The 13,084-nt window shown below is 53.4% G+C and overlaps 2 protein-coding genes across 4 annotated transcripts; both read left to right on the forward strand.

The window, feature by feature from the left end:
* Positions 1-454: 454 nt before the first annotated feature.
* Positions 455-5,345, forward strand: IBSP (integrin binding sialoprotein). Of its 3 annotated transcripts, none has more exons than XM_059470585.1 (7): positions 455-504; positions 1,581-1,645; positions 1,724-1,774; positions 1,894-1,965; positions 2,150-2,203; positions 4,161-4,262; positions 4,558-5,345. In XM_059470585.1, exons 2-7 carry the CDS (start codon positions 1,592-1,594, stop codon positions 5,122-5,124), a joined length of 900 nt encoding a protein of 299 aa, XP_059326568.1. In that variant the 5' UTR covers positions 455-504; positions 1,581-1,591; the 3' UTR covers positions 5,125-5,345. The 3 variants fall into 3 exon arrangements, with proteins under 3 accessions (XP_059326568.1, XP_059326567.1, XP_059326569.1); XM_059470584.1 differs by having other exon boundaries at positions 469-504; positions 1,572-1,645; XM_059470586.1 differs by lacking the exon at positions 2,150-2,203 and having other exon boundaries at positions 470-504; positions 1,572-1,645.
* A 2,148-nt stretch (positions 5,346-7,493) lies between these two features.
* MEPE (matrix extracellular phosphoglycoprotein) lies at positions 7,494-12,588 on the forward strand. Its single transcript, XM_059470674.1, has 5 exons — positions 7,494-7,510; positions 8,228-8,299; positions 9,851-9,904; positions 10,045-10,137; positions 10,238-12,588. Exons 2-5 carry the CDS (start codon positions 8,240-8,242, stop codon positions 12,215-12,217), a joined length of 2,187 nt encoding a protein of 728 aa, XP_059326657.1. The 5' UTR covers positions 7,494-7,510; positions 8,228-8,239; the 3' UTR covers positions 12,218-12,588.
* Positions 12,589-13,084: the final 496 nt, after the last annotated feature.

Consider the following 13,084-nt stretch of genomic DNA (forward strand, 5'->3'; position numbering starts at 1 on the left):
AAGGCCTCTGCAGGCATCCTGGAGAGGGATTTTTTTTTGATTTAGCTTTTTTTTGGTCTAACGGCTCTGCACAAGTGGCTGTGGGGCTGGGCTTTTGAGGTCGGTCTTTTTGTCTACTTGAAAAAACAGTGACAGGATTTCTCAAAAAGGGAGGTGGACACCCCCCAGCAACATATTTCCCAATATTTATTTTAATTAAAACCCAGAGTGTTATTATACCCTCGGCCTCCCAGCCGCACATCTGAGGCCAGACCCTCAATTAAGTGGCGCAGGGCAAGCCTCTCTGGGTTTGGCAGCAGCGTGGGGTGCTATGTTTGTGCACCAAATCTGCCAGCGTTGAAGTTTTGGAGGGGTTTTGGTGCATGCTGGAGAGCTGGCGTCACTCTGGGCAGGGCGGTGACTGGCTTACGGGGGGCAAAGCCAGGCCTTATATCCCAGCAGGGCAGCAGTGGGAGGAAATCTCTGCCGGCTGACTCCATGGTTAGCTCTCAGTGCTGGGGCAGGGTAAGCTTGCTGCTGCTTTTCTCCCTTGGGTTGTGCATTGATGTCTGCTTTTTGCAGGGAGATGGGAGGGTCAGCTTGCTGGCAGGATTGGGGTGCTGCTTTTAGTCTTTTTCTGGATCTGTGGCTTCATGAAGCACTTGGGTGGAGGGGATGAGCATCCAGACCCTTGCTGCAAGGTCAGAGAAACTTGTGGACACTTGTTTTATAGCCTGAATTAAGCAAAACTAGGGAAATCTCAAGCACAGATAAATGTAATAACAATTCCCTACAAGCCCAGCGGATACTGGGTTTAGGCAGAGGAAGGGTAGGAGAAAGCCTGACTGAGCTCAGGGGGATGCTGGGAGCGTTGTTCACTGGGGGAAGGCTGGGGTGATGCTGGAAACGATTGGGTGTGCTCCTTTCTCCTTGATGCATGAGGGCAGGCTGTGTTTTGGTGCTTTGGGTGTGCAGCTCAGACCTGCCTAGAGCTAAATCCCCTCCAGCTGTGCCTATGGGGGGCTCTTTGCATTGGTGCCTTGCCACTGCTGTTTTTACCAGTGGCAGCCTGTGAAGTCAATTACTTCCATTATTTGTTTGCTTGTTTGTTTTTCCTCAGTGAGGTTACACTGTCTGTGGTGTAATTCCCAGGAGCAACTGCTTCCTGGGCAAAGCCCAAGCAGGTCTTGAGCTGTGGAAGGGCAGCCACAGTGGGCAGTGCTCCCAGCTGCTCCTGTTGTGTCTCCAGTGGGGCTTGGCTTTCTCCCCTCCCTTAAGGACAATGGGGAAACAGGAATAAGTTATCCTTCTCCAGGAAAGCTTTGAGTTCACTACATGGGGAAACTTGCTTTTCTGGTATATGGTGGCTTCTAGAAAAAACAAAATGTATTAATGGAAGTTCAGGCAGATCTTTAAAAAAAAAAGAAAAAAAAGAAAGAATTGGGTCTATGGAGGGGTTGGGTGACTTCACCAAGGAAGGCTGGAGGTCAGCCTTTCTTCTCCCCAGTCACCCACGTGGACATAGACACGTGGATGGTTTGGAGTGGTGTTGGTGCTTTCTAGCTGAAATGCAAGCCCTCAATGTGTTTCAGTGTTCCTAGAGACAGCAGCCATGAGGAGTGTCCTGGTGTTTGTCTGCCTGGTGGGAATGGCGTGCACCTTCTCGGTGAGTGCCAGCTGAGGGGGGACCCCTGGCCTTGCCAGGGCTGGTGTGGGGCACGTACCAACTCACCCTTTCCCCCAGGTCAAGAGCTGGCTGCGGCAACCCAAGCTGGATGACTCAGAAGAGAATGCGGTAGGGTCTCCCCTGTGCCTAGTCCCACACAGGGCTGATCTTGAGGAAGAGCGCATTTTGGTGGCTCCTGTACCCAAGGCCCCAGACTGATGGGATTTTCCCCCTCCTTCTCCTGGTAGGTTTTCAAGAGCCGGCACCGGCATTACCTGTACAGATACATCTACGTGTATCCCCCGCAGCGACGGTACCAGGTGGGTGGTTCCGAGGGGTTGCTGCTGCTTTGCTGCCCTCCAAATGCAGAGATTTTAGCCCAAATGAGACTGGGGCAAGGTCTGTGCCCTGTTGGCTTGGCCTGTGGGCCTGGGCACAGAACATTGTACTTGTGATACCACTGGGAACCCACCCACCCTCCTCCAACTTGGTTTTTCCTCTTAGGGTAGTGACTCATCTGAGGAAGAGGGGGATGGCTCGGAGGAGGAGGAAGAGGGGGTGAGTATGGCAAACCAGCAGTCTGCAAAACAAATACAGGAATTTGGGAACTTTCTTTGGTTTTGTTGTCTCTTCTCATCAGCATTTGTGGTCACTGACTTCCCACAGGCTCGCACTCTGGATACAACTGGATTTTCTACTCTGGACCTTATTTTACTTTTTTTGTCGATATTTTCCTTTTGCTTTCCTTTTTCTTCCTGGGCAGGGGTTTCACCAAACAACCCTGAGACAAATTCTCTGGGTTTCCATTTCCAGTGGATCAGAAAGGAGCAGGATGGGCCAAAGAACAGAACCAGGGAGGTTCACACAAGGAAGAGGGTGCTGTTAGGAACTCCTCTAATCTTCATCTTTCAGGATCTGTTACCCCTGTAACACTGAGAATACCCCTATGGAAAACCCAGTTATGCTCTGCATGTGTGTTTGTGGAGTGACACAAACTGATGCTATATTGGGAAAGTCAAATTTGTATCAGTCAGATGGTAAAGCTGCTCCTGTCTGCTGGATCAGTGTGAGCTTGGGCACCTCTGGAGCTGTGAGAGCAACCCAGGTCCAAAATTAAATGTAAGGGATTACAAAGATCTTTTGTGCCTTATTGGGCTGCAAATGCTCAAAAATAGTCCAGCAGTCTCAGGCACATAGGTGCTTTGAAATAAGGATCTGGTATGCTTAAAATCCTGCGTGTCACGCTTAATCAAGTCCTTTATTTTTTTCTTTTTAAAAAGTTATTTAATGAAAGCAGGAAATCTGGTTTTAAACCCTGCTTCGGGGGCCTGTCAGGGATTGGGATATAGCATGGGGTGGCCCCTGTGCCAGCTCTGGCACCTCCCTGCAATTTGCCCCATTTTAGCTGTTTCTCTCCCCTACCACTGCAATCTCTAAGGATAAATTTGAGCAGTAGGATGGGCAGCAAAATGTTGACTTTCATTTCTCAGAAAGAAATTAACTGGTATGCATGAATGTAGCTGCTCTTTAGGTCTGCCCTTTTCATTTTGAGGGCACCAAAGCAGTGGCTGCTCTCATGCAGGGATATGCCTTCACTGGCAGGGTGGTCAGCAAGATGAATCATGCAGAAAGGCCCCAAGGTCAGTTATGTAAAAAGCATTATAAAGCATATCAGTTTGTAAAAAGCTGCTGTATAGGGAGCATCACTTCCACTGGCACAGCTGGCTGCACTGTGCAATTTGATGGCTATCCTGTTGGAGAGGAGAGCAGCCTGGATTTTCTCTGCCAGCACCTGCACCTGTATTTCAAGGTCTGAGGTGGCCCAAAATGCCAGGGTAGGTGTCCTTGGTCTTGGCGTGTGAGCAGCAGAGATTGCCCAGGGCAGCGATGACACTGACCTCAGGCCTCCCTGCCATGGCTGGGCTCATGTGCTGGTGCCAACCAGCTCCACCTCCCAGGCTGGGCCCTGAGTGAATTGCCCCACCAGTTCCTCAGTGTCTGCTTCAGGCTCTGTTTGTATATGGGTTATTCCTTACCCTTTTTTAGCTGTGCACCCCACTGAGAGCCCCGCTCTGCTGCTGATCTCTGGGGCCAAGTGTTGCTGATGGCTGATTGCTGGTGGGGTTTGGGCTCACGCCTGGCTTTGAGCCATCACATCTCACTGACCATCCACACATGGCATGCAGTGTGTTCGCGTGTAGTGTGCCTGTGGCTTTCTTTGTTTACTGGAAACTTGGGAGGTAACTTCAGAAGAAAACCTTTAGATGCTTTGCAAAGCAAAACTTGGAGACAGAATGGGAACATCAGACTCCAGCCACCACCACGTAATTGCACAGCTCCATCTGCCCTGCTGCAGCCTCTACATTTCAGCCTGGAACAAGAGCCGTGAGAAAGCAGGGAACTCGGAGCCATGCCCAAATGCTCTGTGTGGATGCACCGTATCCCTCTCGCTGTGGAGAGCCTGCGCTCCACTCCAGCTGCTGACCCCCTGCCGTGTCTGTCCCTGTCCTTGCAGGGGCCTTTTTATGCTGGAACCAAGGCAGGTGGACACCTTGCTGGAGCAGCCCCTGAGGACTGCCAAGCTGCACTGGGAGGAGACATCCCATCCCCCCAGCAGGTGCGGTTTGGGGAGATAGAGGGAGCACCCACGGGGAGGGGGCTGTTCATTGCATGTTTGCTTGTACCCATGGGATACCCTGCACTCTGTTTCTGCTTGGGGAGTTGCTGTGGAAATACCTATAGCTGGACAAAGCTCTGGACATTAACTTGGGGTTGGAAAGGGTACCCCAAAAAGACAGTCCTGCCATGAAAGGTGTGGGGGAATGCTCAGCTGCGCCCATACCTTCCCCTTTCCACATGGAGCTGCAAGCTCCTGACATCCAAGTTATGCTGTGCTGTCTTCCCTCTGCCAGGGCAAGGACTGCCAAAGGATCAGGCAGAGAACTGCCAGCAAGGGGGAAGACTCTGAAAATGAAGACAGTGATGAGAATGAGGAGGAAGAGGAAGAAGAAGAAGTAGATGAGAATGAGAACGGTGTCAACGGCACAAGCACCAATACCACAGAGAGTATTGGACCTCATGGCAATGGCACTGCGGCGGCTGAGGAGGGCACTGGTGAAGCTGAGGAAGAGGAGGAAGAGGAGGAGGAAGAAGAAGAGGAAGAAGAGGAGGAGGAAGAAGCTGAAGCTACCACCATTGCAAGCACCACCAACGAAGAGGGTCTGATACAGGCGACCACTATGGATGATGGGGGACCCACAGATGTCACCACAGATGCCACCACAGCTGGGGAGCTGTGGGAGTATGATGTGACAGCCAGGGACCATGGCCGGGGGGATGAGGGCACCACTGAGGGTGGGTACGAGGAACAGGATGAGTACGCACGTGGGGACAGCTACCGCGCCTATGAGGATGAGTACGGCTACTACAAAGGGCATGGGTATGACGTGTACGGCCAGGATTACTACTACAGCCAGTGAGCACAGCCCTGGTGCTGTCCCTGTCAGCCCCAGCCACTCAGGAAGGTGCATTCCAAGGCTCCCTGGAGCCGCCGCATGCCAGAGGGGATGCCAGGCAGCTTGTCATGCACAGGCTGCATCCCTGGCTCCATCCCAGGCTTTTTTTTGTATCTTGCAAAGTGAAATGAAATGAAATGAAATGAAATGAAATGAAATGAAATGAAATGAAATAAAGCAACTGAACTGAGCTTGTTGGTGACAAAAGGTTTGCTGCCAAATTTTCTGTGGTCAGTGGAAGAATGCAGCACTTGGGGAGGGGCTGAGGGGCTGCATGATGCTTAGGGCTGAATCTTGTTATTCCAGCTCAGATGCACATGAAAGGAGGGAGGAATAGCAAGGATAACTTGGAAAGCTGCTGTAGAGTGCCCTCTGAAAAATGAAAGGGTGCTCTTAGGGACACTGCGGTGGGATTACAGCCTTGTTTTACGTAAAGTTGATGTGAATTTCCAATATGTGAGCAGTGATAACTTTATCACGTCTTCTTTCCTTGGTAATGCACCTCCCATGGCCTGACCACACATCAGGCAATTTTAATAAGGGCAAAACCACTAATTTCTCTTTCTGTGCATCACTAGCTTTAGACGCACACCCCTGTAATGAGGGCTTTGCTTTGTCCCTGCACCAGTCATATGGGTATGAGCTGGGCAACTTGGATGTGTGTCTTGAACAACAGTACTGCAGCCCAAAATGTCCCTGTCACACAGCCTCATTCCCAGGGCTATCACAGTGACAGTGGTGCATCCACTCCCCTCCTTCATCAGCGATGGTGATACCTAGCTGGGAGTCCTCAGCTCAGGGTCCCTTCCCAACAGGAGTATGTCCCTGGCCAACTGGTGCTCTGCACTATGGATAGGGATAGAACAAATCCCACTGGGTTCCAGGCAGGTGCCACCATCTGGGAATAGTGATGGCCCTCATTCCCAGTTTATGGCAGGTACCATGCTTCTCTTGCACTCCTAGGAAGGAAACCTGAGTTCAGCTTCTGATGCAGGTCCAACTGCAGAACAAGTCTGTTCCTGCAGCAGCAAGTCACTGGCCATTGTACAAAACTGCTTCTGTCTGCCAAAGCCAGGCTGCAGCTTCTGGGGAGGCAGTAGGTGCTGCCTGCAGCATGGGCACCCCTGGGGACAAATCCCTATGGTGGCACTGAGGAGCACTGCGTGCACTCATGGCTGGTGCGGGGACATGAGAGCTCCATCATCCACATCCCCGGGGGGTGCTCCGCTGCGTCAGGAAACTGGCATGGACAAAGAGCCCTGGCACTGCCAGGGGCCAGGTCCCGCTCCTACAGGGCGCTTAGCCCAGCCCTGTGTGCGTCAGCCCCCCAGGCACCTGGCAAACGTTCTCCTCTAGGAGCCAAGGCACGTGGGCTGGCTGCCCTGTGGGGTGACATCCGACTGCCACTCCCTGGCCAGTGCCTAGGGCCAGTTTTCCGCTGGCTCCAGGATTTGTTCCTGCTTGAGGCTGATGCTGATGGTTTAAGCATTTCTGGTGATAACGTGGGCGTTATGCCAGCTCCCAGGGTTTGGGTTGAGGCAGAATGGAGAGTGGGATGGGAGCTGCTGCCACCACCTCCACAGTGACTGCCTGAGCCAGGCTGGCTGGAGCAATGGGAGCCTTTCTTGGCAAGGGTGTAGGTGACCAGCAATGCCACCCAAAGTATAGGTGGAGAGAAGGAGGGTTTGTACATGGCCCACACCCTTGTAGCACTTCTTTGTAATGAAGTAGGGCTCAAAGGGACCTATGCAAGCAGTGCAGGGAAAAACATACATATTTTTTTCTTTTTTGCCATACATATTTCCTCTCTTTTGCGCTTGCACAGGTTTAACTCAGAGCGGTTGAGGCTGAAACCCAAAAAGCAAGTGTCAGAAGACACAGCATGGTGAGGCTCTCAGTTTGGCCAACACTGCCCTTCTGTGCCAAAGGGCCAGGACCAGGCCTGGCTCTGGATCTTGCCCTTCCATGTCTGCAGCCCTGCCAGCTTTCCCACGTTGGTCACAGTGAGCAAGCCAAGACCCACTGCACACCCTCTTATCAATAACCTAGCTGGATGTGTGCCACACTGATCTGCACTAATCATTGAGCAATTTTGCCTTCAGAACAGATATTTATAAACTGTGCTTTCTGTTTATTCAGCCAGGTGGAACATTTGATAACTGTCTTTTACCACAAACACATTTTTAGCTGGAAATTACTCCCCCTGGTTATCTGTGAGTGCTGCCAGAGCTGACAAATGTCCCTGGGCGGGAGCTGATTGGCTCTGTGCACCCGAGGCCAACTTTAAATTTCAGCAAAGTGGGCACAGGCTCCACAGTCTGCCTGTGGGACCTGCCTCCGACAGGAAAAGGTAATCTTCTCACCTAGCTTCCTGCCCTGTCTCTCCCTAGCCCTTCAGCTCTGCTGTCCCTGAGCAGGGATTCTCCTGCTTTCACTCTGGGCAAGCCACAGTGGGGATGGGGACACCCTGATCCTTGGCTGTGCACATCTCTTGAGCTTACATTGCTTTTGTACTGCTGATCTTTGTGCATGTATTTCCTTCTGGTGTTTCCTGTAGCAATACTGGTATGGCTTCAGTCTCTGGGATGGACCTGCAAGCCCAGGCAAGGGTGGTTGGGTGAAATGAGAATTGGCCAATGGAGATATTGCCTGCTGCCATTTATCAGTGCTGTGAAAGCCTAAAGCCTGCTGCTTTCTTAATTGGGATTTATGAACAGCTTAACTTGCAGCAACTTTAGGGGATCATTTATTACAAATATCCACCCAAGCTGCCTTGACAGAGGAAGTTAGGCAGTTTTAACAGCCAGTGTCAGAGCTCCCACTTGGAGCTGCTGGCTGTGCCCTAAGCACATGGTGAGAGCATTGCCCTTGTTGTGAGGGATGCAAAGAGGCAGGACAATGCCGAGGGCCACCACAAAGCCTGGGAAAAACCAGGGTCGCTGCAAAACCCTGCTGCCATGGGAGCTTTGGGATAGCAGGAGCTTTTAGGTTGCTGCTAACCAGGAATATTGAGGACCACAAGGCCCAGGAATACTAACTGCAGCTATGCTTCACTTTGTACCTCCAGGAGCAGCCCAAGATGCAAACTTCCCTTGCCTGTCTGTGCCTGTGCCTGCTCAGCACAGCCCTCGCCACACCTGTGAGTATGGCTTTTCCTGGGTTCCTGCTGGAAGCATGAGATGTGCTATCCAGTGCATCCTGGCATGCTTTCAGCAGTGGGAAAACATAGGTTGTAGTTGTGTATACCACCTCTGGTGCTTGGGGAATGAAGTAACGTGAACAGCAGAGGTGACCCCAGAAGAAAAAATATATATTAGCACTGGGATGGCTGAGCATGTTCCTTCAGCTTAGCAATCAGGGACTTGCACAAGTGTCCATCTGGGTGGCTGTACCTCCTGGATTTCTGTGGATCTGAGGTCTGCCTGGTGCTTTTGGCCTGCAAAAATGTGCTTTTAGCCTGAATGAAGTCACAGGCAGGGAGGTGCGGGAAGGATGCTGATCTTACCTGTGTGGGGAACAGTGGTCAGAGGGGCGCCCACAATTATTTTCCAGCTCTCCTAATTTGAAATATTGAGAGATTTAACTAAAAACAAGCTAAGGTGAATATAATAGGAGCCATTTTTGTCTTGCATAACTGTTGCTTAGCTTACTAAATACACAGCTAGAGTGAAAGTCTGCTTCTAGAAGAGGCTTGCTTTTTTGTCAGGGTAAGGAAGAGGGAAATCCCATCTACCTGAGATGGCCCCTCCCATGTGTCTCTTACCCCACAGAGCAAGCTCTTACAACATGGTCTGTAGCAGAGCAGCCCAGGGGAAGGCAATAAATCAGATTTGCTTTTCATCTGAAAAGGAGCACATATGGGAGTTAGTGCTATGCTGTGTGACCAGAGCTGTAATCCAGCTTTGACACTGTTCACAAACAATGAAACAACCTGGGGATATTCAATACTTTGGGGTGTGTTTCTGCCCCTTCAGCTGGGCTTGGGATGTTTCAGACACTAATTTTTCTGAAATCAAAGAGGACTCTCTTCCACGGGGCTGTCTCTCACTCTGGCATGTAAGGGATGCCTGAAATGGCTTTGTGAGGCTCACAGGATGCTCCCACTAGCAGGTTCCCCAGCCCTGAGGGATGCACTAGCCAATACGCACCAAAAGATGCCAGGATAATCAGGGAGAGCTGGAAACCTGCAAGCATGTACAGAAACTCAGCTGTGGGGACACACAGGTTGGTGCTCAGCAGCTTAGTAAACACTGGAAACTCCACCAGTTAACCAGCTCCGGACTCATCACAGGCAGATCCAAGCAGTAAGCTGGAGCATTCCTTTGTGAGCAATGATGCTGTGTATTAAAAATGCTCTGTGGTAAAATCCTCTGCAGCAGTCTCCAGGAAAAGGTTATTTGTTATTTATCAACAACACCATATGAAAGCTAGCATGCAATACAATCATGCTGGAGCAAAATTCACAATAATTTTCTGATCCTGGAAATGGGATTTTGACCTTTCCTACTACTGCTGTCTCTAAGTCAGCACCCCAGCTAGTGCCTGGGATTTTGGTGGCTAATCAATGCAGTTTTCCCACCCTTCCCTGAAGGTGGAAAGGGTGGGTGGTCAGCAGTTGGCACTGGCAGCTGCCTGTATGCTGAGGCAGTGTTTGATGCCTCTGCTCTTCCCTGTGTTTTGCTGCCCACAGGTGCCACCGCCGCTGCCTGAGAGAGCTGCTGGGAACTGTGTGGGACAACACCGGGTATGTATCCTTCTGCCACCTCCTGGGGCCTCAGTGGGTACTGGTGGGACTCTACTGCAGTGCCAGACGCAGAAAGGGAAACTCCTGCCAATGCAATTAATAAGAAAATTGTGGGTTTTGGTTATTTTCTTCCCCACCAGATATTTCTGAAAAGCTGCAATGCCAAGCATGGCTTCTACATTTTCAAATATGTCTACTCATTCTCAACGCGGAGGAACCAGACGCAGATAAAGGTAAGGAGGGAGCCAGGGGACACTGTGGGACTCTGGCCTGCCTGGGGTACCCCTAGCAGCAATCCATCACCCTGACCTCTCCCTTGTGTGTACTACACAGAAAGAAGAGGCTGACCACCAGAGGATCATCCCCAGCCACCGGCTGGATGAGGGCAATGCCAGGAGGGAGCCACCAGCTGGGTCAGCAGGGACAGTCCCAGAGCACAGTGACAACAGCAGCAGTGAAGTAATTGAGTATGGGATTGTCTTCAGTCCCGAAAACCGCAGCACCCCAGGCATCAGCAGGGATGGTCCCAGTCCTCAGCCTGGCACTGGCATGCGCGCGCGTGGCAGTGGGGGTGGCATGGGTCCCACCCCATCCAGCTCAGAGGGCAGTGGCGATCTGGATTTGGTGGTGGAAGGTGATGGCGGTGTTCCCATTCTCCCTCAGGGTGAACACCCCAGTGAGGTTGTGGTGGGGAACAGGTCCAGGGTCAGGAGTGAGAATAAGGATGATGGTGTCCCCAGGGTGGTTCCGGAGGGGGGAGCCGTGACCGCAGGGAGGGCCCCTACTACCAGAGGGACAGGGGATGAGGGCAGCGGAGAGGCCACTGTCTCTGGCCAAGGGCAGGAGAGTGTTAAGCAGGGTACAGGGACAGGAGGCACTGCTTTGTCCTCTGTCACTGAGAAGATGGAGGATGTCCAAGTGGACGCTGCAGGTGTGGATGAATACGCTTACATCCCCAATTCAGGCAGTGTAACCATTACCCACGGGGGCCTCGGCAGCACAGACAGGGCCAAGGGTTTCACCCAGGTCTCTCCAGGCCAGGATGATGAGGTAAACATATTCATTGGGAGGGCCAACATCCATATGGGGGAGCAGGTAACCACCCAGGCTGGTGTCACAGCAAGTAGGGAGAATGACGGCATCCCATCTGTGGGAAGCAGCAGGCCCCCCCTCAGGCTGGATGTCACCGTGGCACCCAGTGGAGGTGAAGATGACAGCATGCCTGCCCGCAGGCAGCCTGAAAGACTGGCCACCACAGCCACCCCAACCCATGGAGACAGCGTTACCAGCAGCCTCAGGGACAGCCGCCTCACTGGAGAGGATGAGGAAGGTGCCACCACCATCGGTGTTGATAGAGGACTGACAACCCCTGTTCCCTGGAGAGTCACTAGTGGTGACATTACCAGCCCCACAGTGGCCAGCATCCATGGGAAAGATGATGATGAGGTGAGAGAAGAGGGGCAGAAGTCCAAGGGGAAGCCAGACCATGTGGCTACCACGACCCCCCACCACAGGGGTGATGTGGAGGCCACTATCACAGTCCCAGCCAAGGGGGCCAGCATCCGCCCAGCCCTTACTGAGGCGTTCCGCACCACCCCGTCAGTGACAGCCAGCAGTCACAGGGCAGGCATGGGCACTGTGCTCGGCAGAGGAGGGAGTGGGGAAGTGGGGACAGCCACCTCCACTCCCTCCCGTGTGGAAGCACGGCCCGGGGCAGGGATGAGGGTCCATCCAGGGGGAGCAGGGCTGGACAAGACACCCAGGACGGACAAAGCACCATTCCCAAGTGGGAAACCCAGCGGCGGGGTGTCGAGCGGGGGCCACAAAAGTGTCGGTGGCTATGATGGCGATGCTGGGGGCAGATCTCAAGCTGCCAAAGCAGGAGCCAGACCCGCTCCACAGGCAGGGCAAGCCACGGGCAGCATGGCAGCAGGCAGGGGCCGGGAGCAGGGGCGAGGCGCAGAGAGTGGGACAGCAGTGCTGGGGGCTGGGGGTGGCCGCCTGCCCGGGCACCATGGCAGGAGGCTGGGGGCTGGGGCGCCGGGCACCATTGCGACACTGGGCCGCAGCCGGCAGCTGGACCAGGTGAAACGTGCTGACGAGCTCCATGTCCGTGAGCGGGCCTTTTACAGCCTTGGCGGGGCGGGCGGCGGCCCCCACGGCCCCTATCCCGGCCTCGGGAGTGCCGACAGCAGCCAGTCCTCCGAGGGGGACCGGGGCAGCCACAGCGAGAGCGGACAGACGGGACTGCAGCCCTCAGGGTGGGGATCCCCAGGGTACCCCCAAGGCCGCTGGATCCAGGGGCCCCTCTGAGGCGTGGCCGGTATCCACCCCGGTAGGCTCCAGCGGTGGAGCTGGGGGGAAACTCGCCGTGTTTTCCCCCTTGGCATCCCCCCTGCGGGCTCTGCTCTTGCCTGGGTGAGGGGCAGGTTGCTGGGGGGCACACAGTGCTTCAGAGCCCAGGAGCCAAAAATCACTGGTTCATGCAATCTGCTGTTAATCTGGGGGAGGCTGCACATGGCACAGCAGCAGGAATGCACGGGTGTGCTGTGCCGGACAGCCAGGGAACAGCAGCTGTGCTACAGGGCATAGGGTAGCGATGTTTGTGCACTGATGCGAAGCAACTAAAGAAGCAGTGAGAAAAAGCCTCTGTCCTCGCAGTTTCACTTCAGCCTACTGGAGAAATAAAGGCATTTCTGTACCTGTGGATCTACTGACTCTCGTGTTTGCAATGGGACTTCAGGCAGTCACTGCCACAAGCAGCATGCTGGGGGTGGGCTGGTCTCTGGGCATAAGGGGATTTCTGGCCCCAGCACATCCCTGACCCTGCCATTTCTTGTGGGACTGCAATTTGGCCAACAAGCCCTACACACCCCTCCCTTGGGATACCAGATCCTGCCCAGAGCCACCAGCATCCCTGGGCTTGCTAGGGAGGCCCACAGAGCATCCTCCCCCTCAGTTCATCCACCTCCCCCAGCAAGAAGTCCCCCATCATGCCCTCCTGATGGTACATTTCCTGGCCACACTGTCCTTCCAGGAGCACCATAACACTCTGACTGTGCCACCACCACTCCTGCCACTGGCCCCTGCGCACAGGCCTGGCTGGGCTTCGACACACTGGAGCCATGCCCTCAGTGTTAATCAAAGTTAATCACTATTTATGCAATTGCAGGTTGCTTT

This window comes from Ammospiza nelsoni, chromosome 4, assembly GCF_027579445.1.
Source record: "Ammospiza nelsoni isolate bAmmNel1 chromosome 4, bAmmNel1.pri, whole genome shotgun sequence".
Classification (NCBI taxonomy): Eukaryota; Metazoa; Chordata; class Aves; order Passeriformes; family Passerellidae; genus Ammospiza; species Ammospiza nelsoni.

What these genes read in the sequence shown, in the direction of transcription:
- IBSP (XM_059470585.1), top strand. Translation starts at nt 1,592, where the DNA reads ATGAGGAGTGTCCTGGTGTTTGTCTGCCTGGTGGGAATGGCGTGCACC. An exon ending in GAATGGCGTGCACCTTCTCG is followed by an intron (nt 1,646 to 1,723) that starts GTGAGTGCCAGC and finishes CCTTTCCCCCAG; the next exon opens with GTCAAGAGCTGGCTGCGGCA. An exon ending in CGGAGGAGGAGGAAGAGGGG is followed by an intron (nt 2,204 to 4,160) that starts GTGAGTATGGCA and finishes CTGTCCTTGCAG; the next exon opens with GGGCCTTTTTATGCTGGAAC.
- MEPE (XM_059470674.1), top strand. Translation starts at nt 8,240, where the DNA reads ATGCAAACTTCCCTTGCCTGTCTGTGCCTGTGCCTGCTCAGCACAGCC. An exon ending in ACTGTGTGGGACAACACCGG is followed by an intron (nt 9,905 to 10,044) that starts GTATGTATCCTT and finishes CTTCCCCACCAG; the next exon opens with ATATTTCTGAAAAGCTGCAA. An exon ending in GGAACCAGACGCAGATAAAG is followed by an intron (nt 10,138 to 10,237) that starts GTAAGGAGGGAG and finishes TGTACTACACAG; the next exon opens with AAAGAAGAGGCTGACCACCA.